Source organism: Cydia splendana, chromosome 11, assembly GCF_910591565.1.
Source record: "Cydia splendana chromosome 11, ilCydSple1.2, whole genome shotgun sequence".
Lineage (NCBI taxonomy): Eukaryota > Metazoa > Arthropoda > Insecta > Lepidoptera > Tortricidae > Cydia > Cydia splendana.
Genome location: NC_085970.1, coordinates 13,502,383 through 13,520,917, shown reverse-complemented (window position 1 = coordinate 13,520,917; position 18,535 = coordinate 13,502,383). Strand labels below are relative to the sequence as shown.

Sequence of the window (18,535 nt, the reverse complement as noted above, 5' to 3'; positions counted from 1 at the left end):
GGGTGCATTACATTTGTTATAATTACATTTCATATATTATAGTTTGATATATCGTTATTTTGAATAACGTAATAAATGGCATACTACCGTAATACCTAATTAACGGTATACATAATGTTATTATTGGTATAATGGTCATAAAGTATATTTACACTTCGTCTAATATACATTGCCATAATTATTACATACTCTAAAGCATATTATTTGTTATAACAAGTGACATCACATAATTATTCATGTAGCATAATAGTTGCATGACATAAATGGGTTAGGTTAGGTTGGAACTGCGACTCCGCACAAACGAATAATTACCTAACAAAAGGAGGGTTAGGTTAGGTTAGAACTTTGACCCTCCGTAGAATAAAATTTTCTATCAAAAAAGTGGTTTAGGTTAGGTGTGAACTGCGGCCCTCGCAGAACGAAAACCGTGAATAATAGGTTAGGTTAGGTTAGAACTGCGACCTCCCTAGAATAAAATAGCTAGCAAAAGCAGTAGGCCTGCGTACTAGTTATAAAAAGTATGTAAAACTTTACAGTATCAGTAAATGAAATATGACAAAAAATGTTATACGATATATGTATTTATACTTGACAAAATTGTATGAAGTATTACGTTATACAAAAATATAATATAACAAATGTCGTTATAAAACATGTCTATACACTATTTGAAAATTATATTACATTAGACATTATATCAATGACAGTTTAGATGAAATCACTATATAATAAAGGAAACGTATAATAAAAATTACATTATAACATACAATAATATATCAAATGGCGTTATAACAAATGTATGATAGTTTTTTTATAATTATATTAAACATTACACACCCTAACTCACATTATACGAAACGAAACTGATTTACGTCGGTAAATCAAGGTAATTGAATATAATTCGCGTTAGACCCGTCTATAATGTGAGTTAATATCTTTGCCGCTCTTTTCTACTGACGGAAATGGCTTGACTGACCTACATATATGTGACAGTAGAGGGTGGATTCAAATGATCAACATTTTCAGATAATGTGTGTATTTGTTAAATTAATTCAGTGAAAGCATGATAGGAAAAATGTATCTACACATAGGAGACCGGGTATGATTATCTCACGGGTTATATCTCATGAATAGAACATATTCTAGATATCTTGCCAGGCATCCACTCAATTTCATGTCTCTCTAATTGGACAGCTTTTTTCCATAGTTCTCTGCGAATAGCATCTTGTGGGAATCTGAATGGAAAGTAATGTAAAATGACAATACCAAATTTGATTATTAATTTGAAATAACTAGGTAGTTTTTTTATAGCTCCATCTCATGAAATAAAAAAGGAAAATACAAATCTGTAAGAAGGAATTTATTACTACATTTATAATTATATAGAAAATACCTAAACCAAACACAAGTTAATAAAATAGTCTACTTCATTTAGCATAACACCATCCCTATTATCCTCGCAATTTAAAAAGTCGTATGTTGTTATGAAAGTCGTATGCAGTTGTTACGTTTTAGCTTAGCACGGTAGTATTGAAAACAAATCGTCATGTTTTTTCCAAATTCTACTGAAGTTATCTGTTTACTACAAGTGAAAAGTGATTCCACTGTCCTTGGTATGAACTAAAATAACTTCTGCACCACTTCACGACACATTGATATATTTTTAATTACAAAAAAACGTTGTTTTTATAAATCAATTTAGCCATTTGTCACTGACTGTCATCTCGGTGGTACTGAGATTGCCAATCGAGCAGTTTGTAAGTACCGCCTATCGCGGGGTAGTTTGCGTTGGGTCATAATTGAGCGGACAGAATACTTCCATGTATAGCATTTCGCTGGTGGGTACATAATGTGTGCTACGGACGCTACGGTCATACTTTATGTAGGTAGGTATTCTAGTTGCTAACTCGATAAATAAAAATATATTCGTTAACTTAATGCTAATTAGTAATTAAAATATGCCTTTTTAAAGGTCTACCTAAATTCTACTATACTTACCATGAAAAACATCTTAGACTGTCGTACCTTGGAATTAAGTGTACTATTCAGGAACAGCTGTAATTAGGAATTAATTTACTACTATGCAATTAACGACATCTATTGGGGTAATAATGTAATCGTTTGATGAATGTCTACACTCATTGTCCGAAGTATACTCGGTAATTCAGCTCTAAATGGAAATAAAATCACAATCGATACTTAAGCTCTCGACTAGTGCTGTGGTGTTGCCATACTTAAAGTTATTTTAGCTTGATTCGGACCGCTTCCTAGTTAATGCCCAACTGTCACTATCGTAGTGTGTGAAACGAAATCGCACGTTACGTTATGCGAGTGTGCGACGTCGCGAATGCTGTCTGTACGAGTAATTTTTGCTTTGTACGTTTTTATTTTTATAAATAACCCATGTAAATTATGTGATTATGAAAGTAATAGCCCCTAGTGATAACGATTGTGATAGAACATCGCGATGGCCCTCAAAATACGTTGTGTTTTCTTATGCTATGTGAACCAGTGCAATCGCTCGTCACTACGGTTGTTTGTCAATGACGTCTGCGTTTAGCGCAGCGAAAAGTGGAATTTTAGTTTGATTGTGACAACTAGTGAAAACATAAATAACACAAATTGTGTTAACCGTTGAGTGCTTGTAAAATGGATGAGTGTGTTCCCGAGAGGAGACTTCTTCTATCAACGGGGGCCGTCAAAGGTGGCTCATGAAGAAAGGGTTAGTTTACCTGTTTATGTTTAGTTTTACTCGTATGTTTGTATGTATGTGCGACTAGCATAGATGCTGCTAATATATAATTACAGCACCAATGTCATAGTGTAATAATTAGTCATAAAACATAGGTATAGGTTATGAGCTTGTACGTGTTGTTTACTATAGCAAAGAGTCGTTTTTGAAGCGTTTACAAGCTTCTTATATTACTAGCAAGTTTCTACTACTCATTTAAAGCCTAAATTCCTATAGTAGTTTTAGTATTGAGGCTGGGATGTGTTATTTTTCTTTTGTTACTTTCTCTTATCCATTGAGTGAATGGTGCGAGGGAGACGAGTAGACGTGCCCGCGTGTGGGTGGGAGCGAGACGTCGCTCTACTAGGCGATTATACTGGGCTCTATTAGTGGCCACACATGACATTTTACCTCTATTACCTTATTATTCATGATAATGTGGGTATTTATATCTAGTAGACTTAGTAGAGATAGTACTATGTTGTTACACAAGATGGATGAGGCAAGACTATTTATTTCATGTTTGATTATGCACTGACCCAGCTTTGGATCCTTTTATTTAAATTGCTAATAATATGACACTTGATTGTAATACTAAAGTGATACACTTGATATTAAATAGTGACTTAATCAGCTTCTATTTGAAATGTAGGTTGTGACCTCAAACTCTGCATCTCATTAGTAAAATCAAATCAAATCTTGTAAAGTCTATTGCTATTCTAATTTTGTTCTTGACTATTTAAAAGTAAACAAGTTTTGATGTCTTACTGTCAATATAAGTATCCTAGAGTTAGACCAAGAAAAGTCTGCAGCGATTTTGATAGACCACGCAGTACAATGTATATGTCATAATTAGTGATCGTTATCAACATGCTGTTTTCGTAGCAAAGGGTATGGTTGGCAGAAAAAACAAATACATTTGAATATTCACTTTTGTTCTTAACTATAAAATAAATACTTATCTTAGGATTACACCTCTAGATATAACTCTTTACGGTTCAAAACCTTTTACACCCTAATATATTTTTAAAACAATGTACCTCAAATGACATTAAATGTCATAAAAATACAACTATAGTTGCATGCAATATTTTAGAGACTTAAATTAACCTTCCTGTGACTTTTGTTAACGTAGAAATGTCATTTAGCTATTAAAAATGGATTTTTTCCAATTGACGTGAACAACTGACAGCCAAATCTGTTGAACAAATTTTAGTCGTTTATTCAGTATAATTTGGATAAGTGATTATAAATATGTATATAAATCTCATATTTGTGAAATACAGAATGTTTAAAATACTTGCGTATTTGTTTTTTTGTCAACCATACTTTGCTACCAATACAGCATGTTGATAACAATCACTAGTCATAACCTCATAGAAGTTTGACGTTTAAAATAACACTTGCACTGCATGGGCTATCAAAATCGCTGTAGACTTTTCTTGGTCTAACTCTATAACCTTTTGTATGTGTTGCCAACTTGCCACACACACATACTAAAGGTTATAAATTGAGGGTTCAAACTTTAGTTGTGCTGTATAGAGCGGAAAAAATTAATAACAAATGCAAAATAGAAGACTAAAACTTTGTCAGGATCCTTATCATATATAGACAAGAGGTTAAGTGAGGAAAGAAACAATAATAACTATAAGTCTCATTATAGAACAGTAATCTACATCCTATTTCTCAATAAATAGTCCACTTGATGAAATTTGAATTTAAACCTACATTGCTGCACAAATTTGGACTTATTGCAATCCTTAATGTCTAAACGATAAATCTATCTACATAAAAATTATATCTCACAGGAAGCAAATTAAAAATAATATATTTTGCTAATCCGTCAAGTGGATGAAAACTAGAGCATAGACAGAAACTAGCGCAATGACTCTATAATGGTATAACATCCTTTACAATCCATACTTGTCGGTTGTGATTACAATGATCTTTATTGCTGTTAGGTACAGTCAGATGTAAAAATATGGGTGCACACATCTTACTCAATAATGTATGTTAAATAAAAAAGTAAATAAATGTTATGGAACATTATTAGTCCACAGTAAGCTTAATAAGGCTTGTGTTGTGGGTACTAAGACAATGACATATAATTGTAAATACTTAAATAAATAGAAAACACCCATAAGTCAGGAACAAATATCCATGCTCATCACACCAAACAATCCATACATCATATGCCTTTACTGGTATTTGGACCTAAGACTGTCGGCTTTATAGGCAGGCACATTACTACCGGGCCAGGCACATCGTCAAAGTGGCACAGAAATCCAATTCATTATACATAATGGATGGTCACAGTTGCTATGTTATTTAGTGTTTTATCAAAATATGAAATTTTATATATTTAGTTAAAATATATTTCACTTTTCATTGTAGTAAGCACAACATATGTGCCATTTTCAAACAAAAGGGTACTTATTGTTACTTGTCAATAAGGCGCTATTTCCATATAGCTTCAATTTGAAATCAACATTATCGACAACCAAGAATGTGGTACCTTCTGACTGAAAACGTCACAAATAACTTTTTTCCACTTTACTTGGATGGTTAACATTTTTGGAAGTCTGCCCTTTTACCTTTAAATGATTGGTATGTCAAGGGCTATAAACCTGTTCTTATGTAATTTAATAAAGATCATTGTAAATCATTGCATCAGAATTTTCTGACAATTCCTACAAAATTTATAAATACGCAAGTAATTCTGTCTGGTATCTCTTCACTTAAACCACTGTACAAATTTAAATGAAATTGAAGATAGTTTAATGCCGGAGGATGGACGTAGAATTGTTTTTAGGGTTCTATATCCAAAGAGTAAAAACGGGACCCTATTACTAAGACTCTTCTGTCCGTCTGTCTCTCTGTCTGTCTGTCACCAGGCTGAATTTATGAACTGTGATAGACTAGACAGTTGAAATTTTCACAGATGATGTATTTCTGTTGCCGCTATAACAACAAATACTAAAAACAAAATAAAATTAATATTTAAGTGGGGCTCCCATACAACAAACGTGATTTGTTTTGCCGTTTTTTGCGTAATGGCACAGAACCCTTCGTGCGCGAGTCCGTCTCGCACTTGGCCGGTTTTTTATCAATAATCATCATCATCCCATGCAAATTAAGTTGCGGGAAGACACTACTAAGTACTAATATTAATATTTTTAGTTTTTGTTAAATGTCATGAACTCATGACTATGACATAAATCTTCATAGGCAGAGTTGATAACAGCCTCATAGCCTAGTTGCTAGTGCTTATGAAGCTTATACATATCTATTATATATGTCGTCGTCTAGTACCCACAATACAAGCCTTATTGAGCTTACTGTGACGCTAGGTCAATTTGTATAAGATTGATCCAAAATATAAAAAAAATAGTTGCTTTGGCTTAGCGGAGTAGGTTTTTAAACAACAAATCAAACTAACCTCCTTCCTGATTTATTTTCTAAACTAACATCTTAATTAACATAAATTCATATTAATTATGCTGTTATGTCCTTCAGCTCTGCTTACCAATATAACAAAGATAAAGACCGTAACCAGTTTGATTAGATTAGATACTTGAATAATGCCCCATGTTCTGTCTGCTGGTGCGACTGGTGTAAAAGTTAAGCTGTTTAGATCTTGATAATCATGATATCAAATATCAAGGATATTATGATAGTATTACCTGTGTCATAGTTATATAATAGTAATTTAGAGACTAATATATTTGGTAGTGACCCTGTCTATGAAGCCGATGGAACTGGGTTCAAATTCCGGTCGGGGCATTTATTTTTATGATGAACACAGATAATTGTTCCTGAGTTATGGGTGTCTTCCTACTACCCGATCAAACTGTTAATGTCAGATTGAGTAGTAGGAAGATTGCCCTGGATTGCCCCATCAAACTGTAAAAGACTGAATGGGTAGTAGTAAGATTGCCCAATTAAACTGTCAATGTCAGATTGGGTATTTGGATAGTAGGAAGATTTCCCGATCAAAATAGTCAACGTCAGATTGGGTAGTAGGAAGATTGCCCGATCGAACAGTCAGTGTCGGATTGAGGAAGATTAAGCAATCAAACTGTCAATGCAGTATCTGGTTAAAAAAAGAAAACAAAAAATGAACACTAACTGTTTACGTTTTACCGTTTATTGTAGAAAAAAATCTTGATCCATAATGGGCGCAGTTTCCGGCAAGTAATTGCTCAGGTTTATTAATCGTTAACTATTACGTTGTTCGATAGTTAGTGGGCAATTAGCGCGTGCGCAGCCTTTTACTGAGTTTGTTGAGTAGATTTCGATTAGAGTTACTTGGTTTTTTGCTGTAAATAAATATGAAGTAATGGATTAATTCACTATTTATCATTCATTGATAATGTATGTATAAATATACAAGACGTTATATACCTGAGACGAGTTTAGACAAATTGATACCTATTCAGAACTTCAGAACCATTTCAAGTTTATTACGTTTTCAAAAAAACGATTCAACAAACGCAACAAAACTTGTTGCCGATTGAAAAAAAATAAAAATATTTTTTACTGCTGTCTATTTTTTACAAGACCCACTTTGCTGTCTTTTCGATATAAACAAGGTTTATAATTATCTGTCTGCACACTACATGTACTTTTTTGTGCTAAAAAATAATTATTTAAAAACACTCGATAGCTAGTTAATATCTTATCCAAAATCAGTTGAACGGTTAAGAAAAACACCAAACATTAATTTTGTAGCTATCCAATTAAGTTAGTGACAACAGTTTAAACGTACAGTAATCCCAATCCCGAACTTGGTAAAAGGGAAGTCAGTAGCCGGCATCGGACCACCCGGCATTGTTTGTTTTTGTTTCTAACTAGCTACATCTACCTAGGGTTGTCATACGTCGGGATTTCCCATGACATGTCAGGATTTTTGGTCCCACGTCAGGATTGCGAGGGGACTTGGTGAGTGTCAGGGTTTTTTAGAAATCTCAGCTAACCATTAGAAGCCAGCTTGGATTTGGGCAGAGGAAAGGGAAGGTTAATATTCTTTATCGGGGCGCGTTATGGCCTATGCCTAGTGGCTCACGAAAGTTTTAGAAATAAGTAAATGGAACAATCGTAAACCTCATTGATCTTTCTGTGGGACTAACTCAATTTGTGTAAAAATGTCCTATACCTAATATTTATTTACGTTTCTTTATTTATTGTGGTAATGGTAAAGCGCCGACGATATCGTCCGGGGAACTTTTTGAAGGAATTACCTTTACCGTCTAGGAATTGTCAGGATTTTTTAGGGCCATGTCCGGGCTTTTGTCAGGATATTCTATATTTTTCATTTGACAACCCTACACCAGCATCACTAACTGACCATCAGTCAACCTTATGTCTTTTCAATAAGGCACAGGATCAGTTAATAGTGTTCACGATAACCTGCCCCCTTTCACCTGTACTTTTATAGGCGATAGAGGCTTAGCTTAGCACTTAGCACTTCAAACGCGTTTGCTCCAGAGTTTTTTACGCTTTTGAGGTCATTCGAGTGGATGGGATTGTTCACTGTTAACGAACATGAAACATGATAGTAAACTATAAAAAAATAAGCGTAGGGAAAAATAGATTTTTTATAAAGCTATTAATGATAGGCTTGTCGTTCAAGTAACGCAAGTCCAATGTAATAAGAAAACCCCGTTATCAGTGTTGCAGTTCAATGAAAATAAGGGTACCCAAAACAAATTGAAACTGGTAATATGTACCTGGGATTATGGCATCTAAATCGGTTCAGCGGTTTAAGCGTGAAGAGGAGACAGACAGACATAGTTATTTTCGTATTTATAATATTAGTAGGGAAGGGATATACCTACTTTAGGCCTTAGGAAGTTTTTACATAAGATATTTTGGCAGGCAACTCCTACAATACAAATTTCTTTATTGTCAGATAACAAATGATCCATTTTTTTGTTACTGTATTACAACACATTAAATTAATGTACATATTATAAATTTAAAACTTAGATTCTGTTTTGACAAGCTTAAATATAATTAGACAGGCAAACCTGCCAGCTACAGTATTCAGAATACGATTGTTACTGTCCTTCTAACAGAATTAACTCTTTAAAAAACCTTCAACATATTAATTAAATTGACAGCAACACAAGTTTCACAGTTCACAGAACCCACAAAAGTGCAGTGAAGGATTAACAGTTTATAACGCAACCATAAAAAGTTCACAGACCATAAACTAGGGAGGGACTGAGATTTGACGCGATGCAGCAGCTGGCTCGGCGATTCTAGGAAAACTCGTAAAATTATTAAGTCCACCATTAACTGACTAGATAATGCGTATCTTAATCTGTTTGTTAAAACAACACTTGGGAGGACACAGCTGATATCCATGTGTGTGTGATACTTTACTAGTCACGTAATTCCTTTGAGCCTTTCTCGAATAAATCATCATCTTAATGTAAACATGCGATGAACGTGTGTTTCTGTGGCTTAATAAAATAAATGTACATACGAGTAAAATTGAATTGAAAACTTTAGCGAAACCTTTCAGTTTATACCTATTTAATCTTACGCTCTGGATGTTATCTCTGTTGCAACGAAGCGTGCATACTGTTCACAGTTTTAATAATATATATCGCCTTACTCAACACATTTCATTTGACAAAAAGTACCTAACACATTGTCGATTGTCGAATACAATTTGTTTCATATGTGTTGCTCGGAAACGACATAACTGTTTGCCCTTGCTTGAAGTAAAAGTATGGTGTTCAAGCTTTAGTCCGAACAATGATTAATTAAATAATTCATTAAATCGTATTAAACTAATATATAAACTTGAGTACAGTCGGCGACAAAGTTATGTTTACATTTCTTCCTTTATTACAAAGGAGTAAGATGCAAACTGTAAACATATCTTTGATATTGAATGTATACCATACATTATCATTTTCACTTGTATACAAAATAAAATAATTATGCCTCTACATACGTTATTTGCAAATTTGAACTTTACCCAGCACTATTCAGTACACGCGCACTTAACATCCCGATGCAAATGGTGTTGCCGAAATGTTTGCTAGAATAAGAATGGTACTTCAGGGCATGTTCGAATAGTTGAGGTGAATAACCCCCCGGGCGGGCTGCCAAATCGCGGGTCTTATGTTGCAGTTACTTCCCTGCTTACACAAACTGTACTTATAGAGGTATAGTATAGTACGATTGTCTAGGTATCTTGGCTGTGGCTGCCTTTCCACTGAGGCAGAGATGAGAGGAGTGCCGGAATTAATGGTATTGGTTGATTCCCGCGCGTCTTCTCTCATCTCCAATCATCGCCGCATCAGTGGAAAGGCAGTCTATGGATCCTATGTATGGATAAGTCATGCTATGATTTAGATTATGTTCCTTAATGTAACATGTCATTTATTCACGCAAAAGCACAGAGTTATTTATTTATCATAGATGCGATGTAAAGTCCAAGAAAGAATTGTGTCCTCTAGTTTGACATCTGAAATATATGGTGCTGTACTGCTAACTTTTGACAACCAACGTTTCCGACGTTAACGCATAATGTACGGAGCTGTACAGCGCTATCTACATTAGCTGTCAAATTCGAAGAGCGATTTTTGTGTTATGGGATTATTCATAGTCTAACAAGCCCTATTAGATTATTAGATTGCCCCTAGCCATCATTTTGACATTTGTGTTTGTTAGAACGGGACACAATTTAACAGAGGTTTGCTAAGTTTTATGAAAAATGGGGTTATGCATTACCCATCTCATAGAACATATCAATGGGTCTTTGCTCAAAAATAATGAAAACGACCTCGTTTAACCTCGACGACGACATTTGTCAGGAAGGAAGGTACCTGCTTGCTTTCATTGATTTTTGGTGTCTATTCTCTAGCAGAGTATTTCTAAAATGTTATTAAAAGTGAAACAATTATGCACGAAGTAATTTCATTTGTCATTGAAATTGTCTAAAATTTTAAAGTATTGTTCTTGGAAAAGTCTTTTTTAAAGAACGTAATTGACTAGTTAACAAACTTCAAATAAAGTTACCCATTTCAAAATGTTTGAATAAACTATTATTGGTAGGTACCTCAGAATAGTTAAGCAAGGTGATTGTAACTTTTCGCCACCTAAATGGTATGCAAATCAAATAAATGAAAGTAATAAATGAAACACAGCTGTCGCCGAATTAATATCTGTAAAAAAAACATATACACCCCAGCCCAAAAGTATAGAAATAACGTTGTTTTCTTTATTTAAAATCTCATGTATCTATATATTGTTTTATATGTATATTACGTTAGGAAATCCCAAAAGCTTAAAAATACACCCTAAGTATTAAAACGTTCTAATATATTGTAAAAATGATAAAAAATAGGAATGTGAAAATGCTACATTATCGCCTTTTTTAATTGCTTTTACAAAACGTTGAACTTTATCGTAACCAGAATTTGAGTTATTTATTATTGAAATGTTCTATTATCATTTTTAGGGTTCCGTACCCAAAGGGTAAAACGGGACCCTATTACTAAGACTTCGCTGTCCGTCCGTCCGTCCGTCCGTCCGTCCGTCCGTCTGTCACCAGGCTGTATCTCACGAACCGTGATAGCTAGACAGTTGAAATTTTCACAGATGATGTATTTCTGTTACCGCTATAACAACAAATACTAAAAACAGAATAAAATAAAGATTTAAATGGGGCTCCCATACAACAAACGTGATTTTTGACCAAAGTTAAGCAACGTCGGGAGTGGTCAGTACTTGGATGGGTGACCGTTTTTTTTTTGCTTTTTTTTTGTTTTTTTTTTTATATGGTACGGAACCCTTCGTGCGCGAGTCCGACTCGCACTTGCCCGATTTTTAAGGTTCCGTACTCAAAGGGTAAAAACGGGACCCTATTACTAAGACTCCACTGTCCGTATTTCATGAACCGTGATAGTTAAATTAAATTAAAATTTTCACAGATGATGTATTTCTGTTGCCGCTATAACAACAACCTACTACAAAGTACGGAACCCTCGGTGGGCGAATCCGACTCGCACTTGTCCGGTTTTTACTACTGTCTTTTCTAATTGTCAATGAGTAGTATAAAAACCCATCGCAAAAAAAAACAGTGTTTTGTTGTCATACGAGTATAAGCTTTATTACCATACTTTTGGCCTCGGGCGTAAGTCCGTTTTAACAACAGTACGGTTACCATCAGTTTGTCAGTGACATAAACGCCGTCGAGAACGTAATTTACTCTCTCTACGTCCCGTTTGCACTAATATGCGAGTGCGAGCGAGATGTATAGAAAGTAAATTACGTTCTCGACGGCGTTTATGTCACTGACAAACTGATGGTAACCGTACAGAACTGATACAAATATTGCATTGTCACGTTCACGATACGTTACCGTTAAAAAAGGGGCGTAAGAAAGGACATAATGCGTTCCCAAAAGCCCCTTACTTAGGGAAGGTCCCCACGTCTATCGAAAATTCGAAAAGTAGGTCACGTAGTTTATGTGACCGTTCTAATAGGCCAGATTCTATTACAATTTGATCGCTTCCGATCTACTTTTAGACTGCTGAACGTTGAAACTGATAAAAGGAACTGAGAGGCCACCTTTCGTTTCTTTAATGCACTATGCTCTTGAAAGACTGTAGAAGTATGTTCTTTAAGCATTGTAGGTCTATAGCAGCGGTCGGCAACAAACCTCTCACCTCAACCTCTCACTTGCGGCCCGCTAGCCTCCCTGGCTATTTTGTATGTAATATTGACAAACGTCACTGTCCGATAAAGTCATAAAATAATATTAATAAAGTGCGGCCCGCGTCGACTTCGTTAACTACTATGTGGCCCTTGGCTGCTAAAAGGTTGCCGACCGCTGGTCTATAGAATCATCATCACCAGTCTACACGCGTCCCATTGATGGGCGCTGCCCTCCTATCATAGATAGGAGGTTTTGATCTACCCTATAGTTTTCATGCTGCTGCTATAGTCGTACGGTTTTAAAATGTCGGAATCCACTTGAGAGATTACCTGCCGATTAATGTGATTGTTTTCTTTTGTTAAACCAAACCGCTAATTACGTGTGCATAATAAAGCAATAACAACAAAAGATTCCATACAGATAACAACTTTACCGCTTAAAGAATAGAGTTAGAATTACAATAGCAGGCACTCGATACCTTCACGAGCATCCAAAAGGTCATGCTCGTGAAGTTGACCACCCCATATCGTTTGCCCGCAAATGGCATAGCTATATCGTTTGTTCATCGTTAGTTCACGTTTGTTCAGTAGGTAAAATCGTAAGGACCCGATTCTAACATCATTTTTTTTAAAAAACAAAAGGGGGTGGCTGTCTTCACGCTAGCCACCCCAAACCACTTTTTGTAATTTTTTTTGGTCTAGATAGCAAGATATTCGTTAGTTCACGTTTGTTCAGGCATTAAAATCGTTAGGACCCGATTCCTTCATTTTTTTTTATTTTTTCAAAGTGGGGTGGCTGTCTTCACGCTAGCCACCCCACCCCGAAATCAGCCAAACTAACCATGTGAACTCATCGAGCGACGTTAGTTCACGTTTGTTCAGGCATTAAAATCGTTAGGATCTCATTAGATTTGCCATAAAAAAATAAAATCGAAAAATTCATATATATGGGACAGCGGAGCCAAGTAATGTGGTCTAGCAAGCAATCGACGCGGATACTAACGATTCTTTAGCTTGAATAAACTTATATGGACGATATTTAAGCGATAAATTATAGTGCCTTGCGGGCGTTCAAAACATAATAAGAGATATCCGTCGTTTTATATTTTTTTATACTATGGGGGTGGCTGTCTTCACGCTCGCCACCCCAAATCACTTTTTGTAATTTTTTTTGGTCTAGATAGCAAGACATTCGTTAGTTCACGTTTGTTCAGGCATTTAAATCGTTAGGACCCGATTCCTTCATTTTTTTTTATTTTTTCAAAGTGGGGTGGCTGTCTTCACGCTAGCCACCCCAACCCGAAATCAGCCAAACTAACCATGTGAAGTCATCGAGCGACGTTAGTTCACGTTTGTTCAGGCATTAAAATCGTTAGGATCTCATTAGATTTGCCATAAAAAAATAAAATCGAAAAAATCATATATATGGGCCAGCCGAGGCAAGTAATGTGCCTAAGTCGACGGCTGAAAAAAATACTCAGAATCGGGTCCTTACGATCCCACTTGCAGGACAACGTCAGCAGACTATACTGATTCAAGATAGATAGGTCATTTGCGGGCGATCAAAACAGATTTAACGGAAAAAAATAAAACTTGAAAATCTGGATTACTCAACTTACGCTCCTAAGTCGAACGCTGAAAAAAATACTCAGAATCGGGTCCTTACGATGCCACTTTCAGCACAACGTCAGCAGACTATACTGATTCAAGATAGATAGGTCATTTGCGGGCGATCAAAACAGATTTAACGGAAAAAAATAAAACTTGAAAATCTGGATTACTCAACTTACGCTCCTAAGTCCAACGCTGAAAAAAATACTCAGATTCGGGTCCTTACGATGCCACTTGCAGGACAATGTCAGCAGACCATACCAATTCAAGATAGTTAGGTCATTTACGGGCGTTCGAAACAGATTTACCAGAAAAAAATAAAACTTGAAAATCTGAATTACTCAAATTATGCTACTAAGTCGCAGGCTGAAAAAAATATTCAGAATCGGGTCCTTACGATGCCACTTGCAGGACAATGTCAGCAGACCATACTGATTCAAGATAGATAGGTCATTTGCGGGCGTTCGAAACAGATTTACCGGAAAAAATTAAAACTTGAAAATCGGAATTACTCAAATTATGCTACTAAGTCGCTGGCTGAAAAAAATACTCAGAATCGTGTCCTTACGATGCCACTTGCAGGACAACGTCAGCAGACTATACTGATTCAAGATAGATAGGTCATTTGCGGGCGATCAAAACAGATTTACCGGAAAAAATTAAAACTTGTAAATCGGAATTACTCAAATTATGCTCCTAAGTTGACGGCCGAAAAAATACTCAGAATCGGGTCCTTACGATGCCCTTTGCAGGACGACGTCAGATGATTATGCTGATTCAAGATAGATAGGTCATTTGCGGGCGATCAAAACAGATTTACCGGAAAAAAATAAAACTTGTAAATCGGAATTACTCAAATTATGCTCCTAAGTTGACGGCCGAAAAAAATACTCAGAATCGGGTCCTTACGATGCCCTTTGCAGGACAACGTCAGCAGACTATACTGATTCAAGATAGATAGGTCATTTGAGGGCATTCGAAACAGATTTACCAGAAAAAAATAAAACTAGAAAATCTGAATTACTCAAATTATGCTCCTAAGTCGCACGCTGAAAAAAATACTCAGAATCGGGTCCTTACGATGCCACTTGCAGAACAATCTCAGCAGACCATACTGATTCAAGATAGATAGGTCATTTGCGGGCGTTCGAAACAGATTTACCGGAAAAAATTAAAACTTGAAAATCGGAATTACTCAAATTATGCTACTAAGTCGCAGGCTGAAAAAAATACTCAGAATCGGGTCCTTACGATGCCCTTTGCAGGACAACGTCAGCAGACTATACTGATTCAAGATAGATAGGTCATTTGCGGGCGTTCGAAACAGATTTACCAGAAAAAAATAAAACTAGAAAATCTGAATTACTCAAATTATGCTCCTAAGTTGACGGACGAAAAAAATACTCAGAATCGGGTCCTCACGATGCCACTTGCAGGACAACGTCAGCAGACCATACTGATTCAAGATAGATAGGTCATTTGCGGGCGTTCGAAACAGATTTGCCGGAAAAAATTAAAACTTGAAAACCTGAATAACTCAACTTACGCTCCTAAGTCGAGGGCTGAAAAAAATAGTCAGAATCGGGTCCTTACGATGCCACTTGCAGGACAATCTCAGCAGACCATACTGATTCAAGATAGATAGGTCATTTGCGGGCGTTCGAAACAGATTTGCTGGAAAAAATTAAAACTTGAAAATCTGAATAACTCAACTTACGCTCCTAAGTCGACGGCTGAAAAAAATAGTCAGAATCGGGTCCTTACGATGCCACTTGCAGGACAACGTCAGTAGACCAACCTGATTGAAGATAGATAGGTCATTTGCGGGCGTTCAAAACAGATTTGCCGGAAAAAATTAAAACATGAAAATCTGAATAACTCAACTTACGCTCCTAAGTCGACGGCCGAAAAAAATAGTCATAATCGGGTCCTTACGATGCCACTTGCAGGACAATCTCAGCAGACCATACTGATTCAAGATAGATAGGTCATTTGCGGGCGTTCGAAACAGATTTGCTGGAAAAAATTAAAACTTGAAAATCTGAATAACTCAACTTACGCTCCTAAGTCGTCGGCTGAAAAAAATAGTCAGAATCGGGTCCTTACGATGCCACTTGCAGGACAATCTCACCAGACCATACTGATTCAAGATAGATAGGTCATTTGCGGGCGTTCGAAACAGATTTGCTGGAAAAAATTAAAACTTGAAAATCTGAATAACTCAACTTACGCTCCTAAGTCGACGGCTGAAAAAAATATTCAAAATCGGGTCCTTACGATGCTACTTGCAGGACAATCTCAGCAGACCATACTGATTCAAGATAGATAGGTCATTTGCAGGCGTTTGAAATAGATTTGCTGGAAAAAATTAAATCTTGAAAATCTGAATAACTCAAATTATGCTACTAAGTCGCAGGCTGAAAAAAATATTCAGAATCGGGTCCTTACGATGCCACTTGCAGGACAATGTCAGCAGACCATACTGATTCAAGATAGATAGGTCATTTGCGGGCGTTCGAAACAGATTTACCGGAAAAAATTAAAACTTGAAAATCGGAATTACTCAAATTATGCTACTAAGTCGCTGGCTGAAAAAAATACTCAGAATCGTGTCCTTACGATGCCACTTGCAGGACAACGTCAGCAGACTATACTGATTCAAGATAGATAGGTCATTTGCGGGCGATCAAAACAGATTTACCGGAAAAAATTAAAACTTGTAAATCGGAATTACTCAAATTATGCTCCTAAGTTGACGGCCGAAAAAATACTCAGAATCGGGTCCTTACGATGCCCTTTGCAGGACGACGTCAGATGATTATGCTGATTCAAGATAGATAGGTCATTTGCGGGCGATCAAAACAGATTTACCGGAAAAAAATAAAACTTGTAAATCGGAATTACTCAAATTATGCTCCTAAGTTGAAGGCCGAAAAAAATACTCAGAATCGGGTCCTTACGATGCCCTTTGCAGGACAACGTCAGCAGACTATACTGATTCAAGATAGATAGGTCATTTGAGGGCATTCGAAACAGATTTACCAGAAAAAAATAAAACTAGAAAATCTGAATTACTCAAATTATGCTCCTAAGTCGCACGCTGAAAAAAATACTCAGAATCGGGTCCTTACGATGCCACTTGCAGGACAACGTCAGCAGACCATACTGATTCAAGATAGATAGGTCATTTGCGGGCGTTCGAAACAGATTTGCCGGAAAAAATTAAAACTTGAAAACCTGAATAACTCAACTTACGCTCCTAAGTCGACGGCTGAAAAAAATAGTCAGAATCGGGTCCTTACGATGCCACTTGCAGGACAATCTCAGCAGACCATACTGATTCAAGATAGATAGGTCATTTGCGGGCGTTCGAAACAGATTTGCCGGAAAAAATTAAAACTTGAAAACCTGAATAACTCAACTTACGCTCCTAAGTCGACGGCTGAAAAAAATAGTCAGAATCGGGTCCTTACGATGCCACTTGCAGGACAATCTCAGCAGACCATACTGATTCAAGATAGATAGGTCATTTGCAGGCTTTCGAAACAGATTTGCTGGAAAAAATTAAAACTTGAAAATCTGAATAACTCAACTTACGCTCCTAAGTCGACGGCTGAAAAAAATAGTCAGAATCGGGTCCTTACGATGCCACTTGCAAGGCAACGTCAGTAGACCAACCTGATTGAAGATAGATAGGTCATTTGCGGGCATTCAAAACAGATTTGACGGAAAAAATTAAAACATGAAAATCTGAATAACTCAACTTACGCTCCTAAGTCGACGGCTGAAAAAAATAGTCAGAATCGGGTCCTTACGATGCCACTTGCAGGACAACGTCAGTAGACCAACCTGATTCAAGATAGATAGGTCATTTGCGGGCGATAAAAACAGATTTACCGGAAAAAAATAAAACTTGAAATTCTGAATTACTCAAATTATGCTCCTAGGTCGACGGCTGAAAAAAATACTTACAATCGGGTCCTTCCGATGCCACTTGCAGAACAATCTCAGCAGACCATACTGATTCAAGATAGATAGGTCATTTGCGGGCGTTCGAAACAGATTTACCGGAAAAAATTAAAACTTGAAAATTGGAATTACTCAAATTATGCTACTAAGTCGCAGGCTGAAAAAAATACTCAGAATCGGGTCCTTACGATGCCCTTTGCAGGACAACGTCAGCAGACTATACTGATTCAAGATAGATAGGTCATTTGCGGGCGTTCGAAACAGATTTACCAGAAAAAAATAAAACTAGAAAATCTGAATTACTCAAATTATGCTCCTAAGTTGACGGACGAAAAAAATACTCAGAATCGGGTCCTTACGATGCCACTTGCAGGACAACGTCAGCAGACCATACTGATTCAAGATAGATAGGTCATTTGCGGGCGTTCGAAACAGATTTGCCGGAAAAAATTAAAACTTGAAAACCTGAATAACTCAACTTACGCTCCTAAGTCGACGGCTGAAAAAAATAGTCAGAATCGGGTCCTTACGATGCCACTTGCAGGA

General features: G+C 36.4%; 1 protein-coding gene and 1 long non-coding RNA gene across 2 annotated transcripts in view; one reads left to right on the top strand and one right to left on the bottom strand.

The window, feature by feature from the left end:
- The window catches only part of LOC134794976 (uncharacterized), a 746,430-nt gene that overhangs the window by 233,274 nt on the left and 494,621 nt on the right, over nucleotides 1–18,535 (bottom strand). The gene's annotated exons all lie outside the window — the stretch shown is intronic.
- LOC134794884 (AF4/FMR2 family member lilli) overlaps nucleotides 2,035–18,535 on the top strand; it is a 321,915-nt gene continuing 305,414 nt past the window's right edge. Inside the window, exon 1 of the mRNA XM_063766715.1 lies at nucleotides 2,035–2,722. Coding sequence (XP_063622785.1) covers nucleotides 2,712–2,722 — 11 coding nt within the window. The 5' untranslated portion in view covers nucleotides 2,035–2,711. The remainder of the gene's footprint in view (nucleotides 2,723–18,535) is intronic.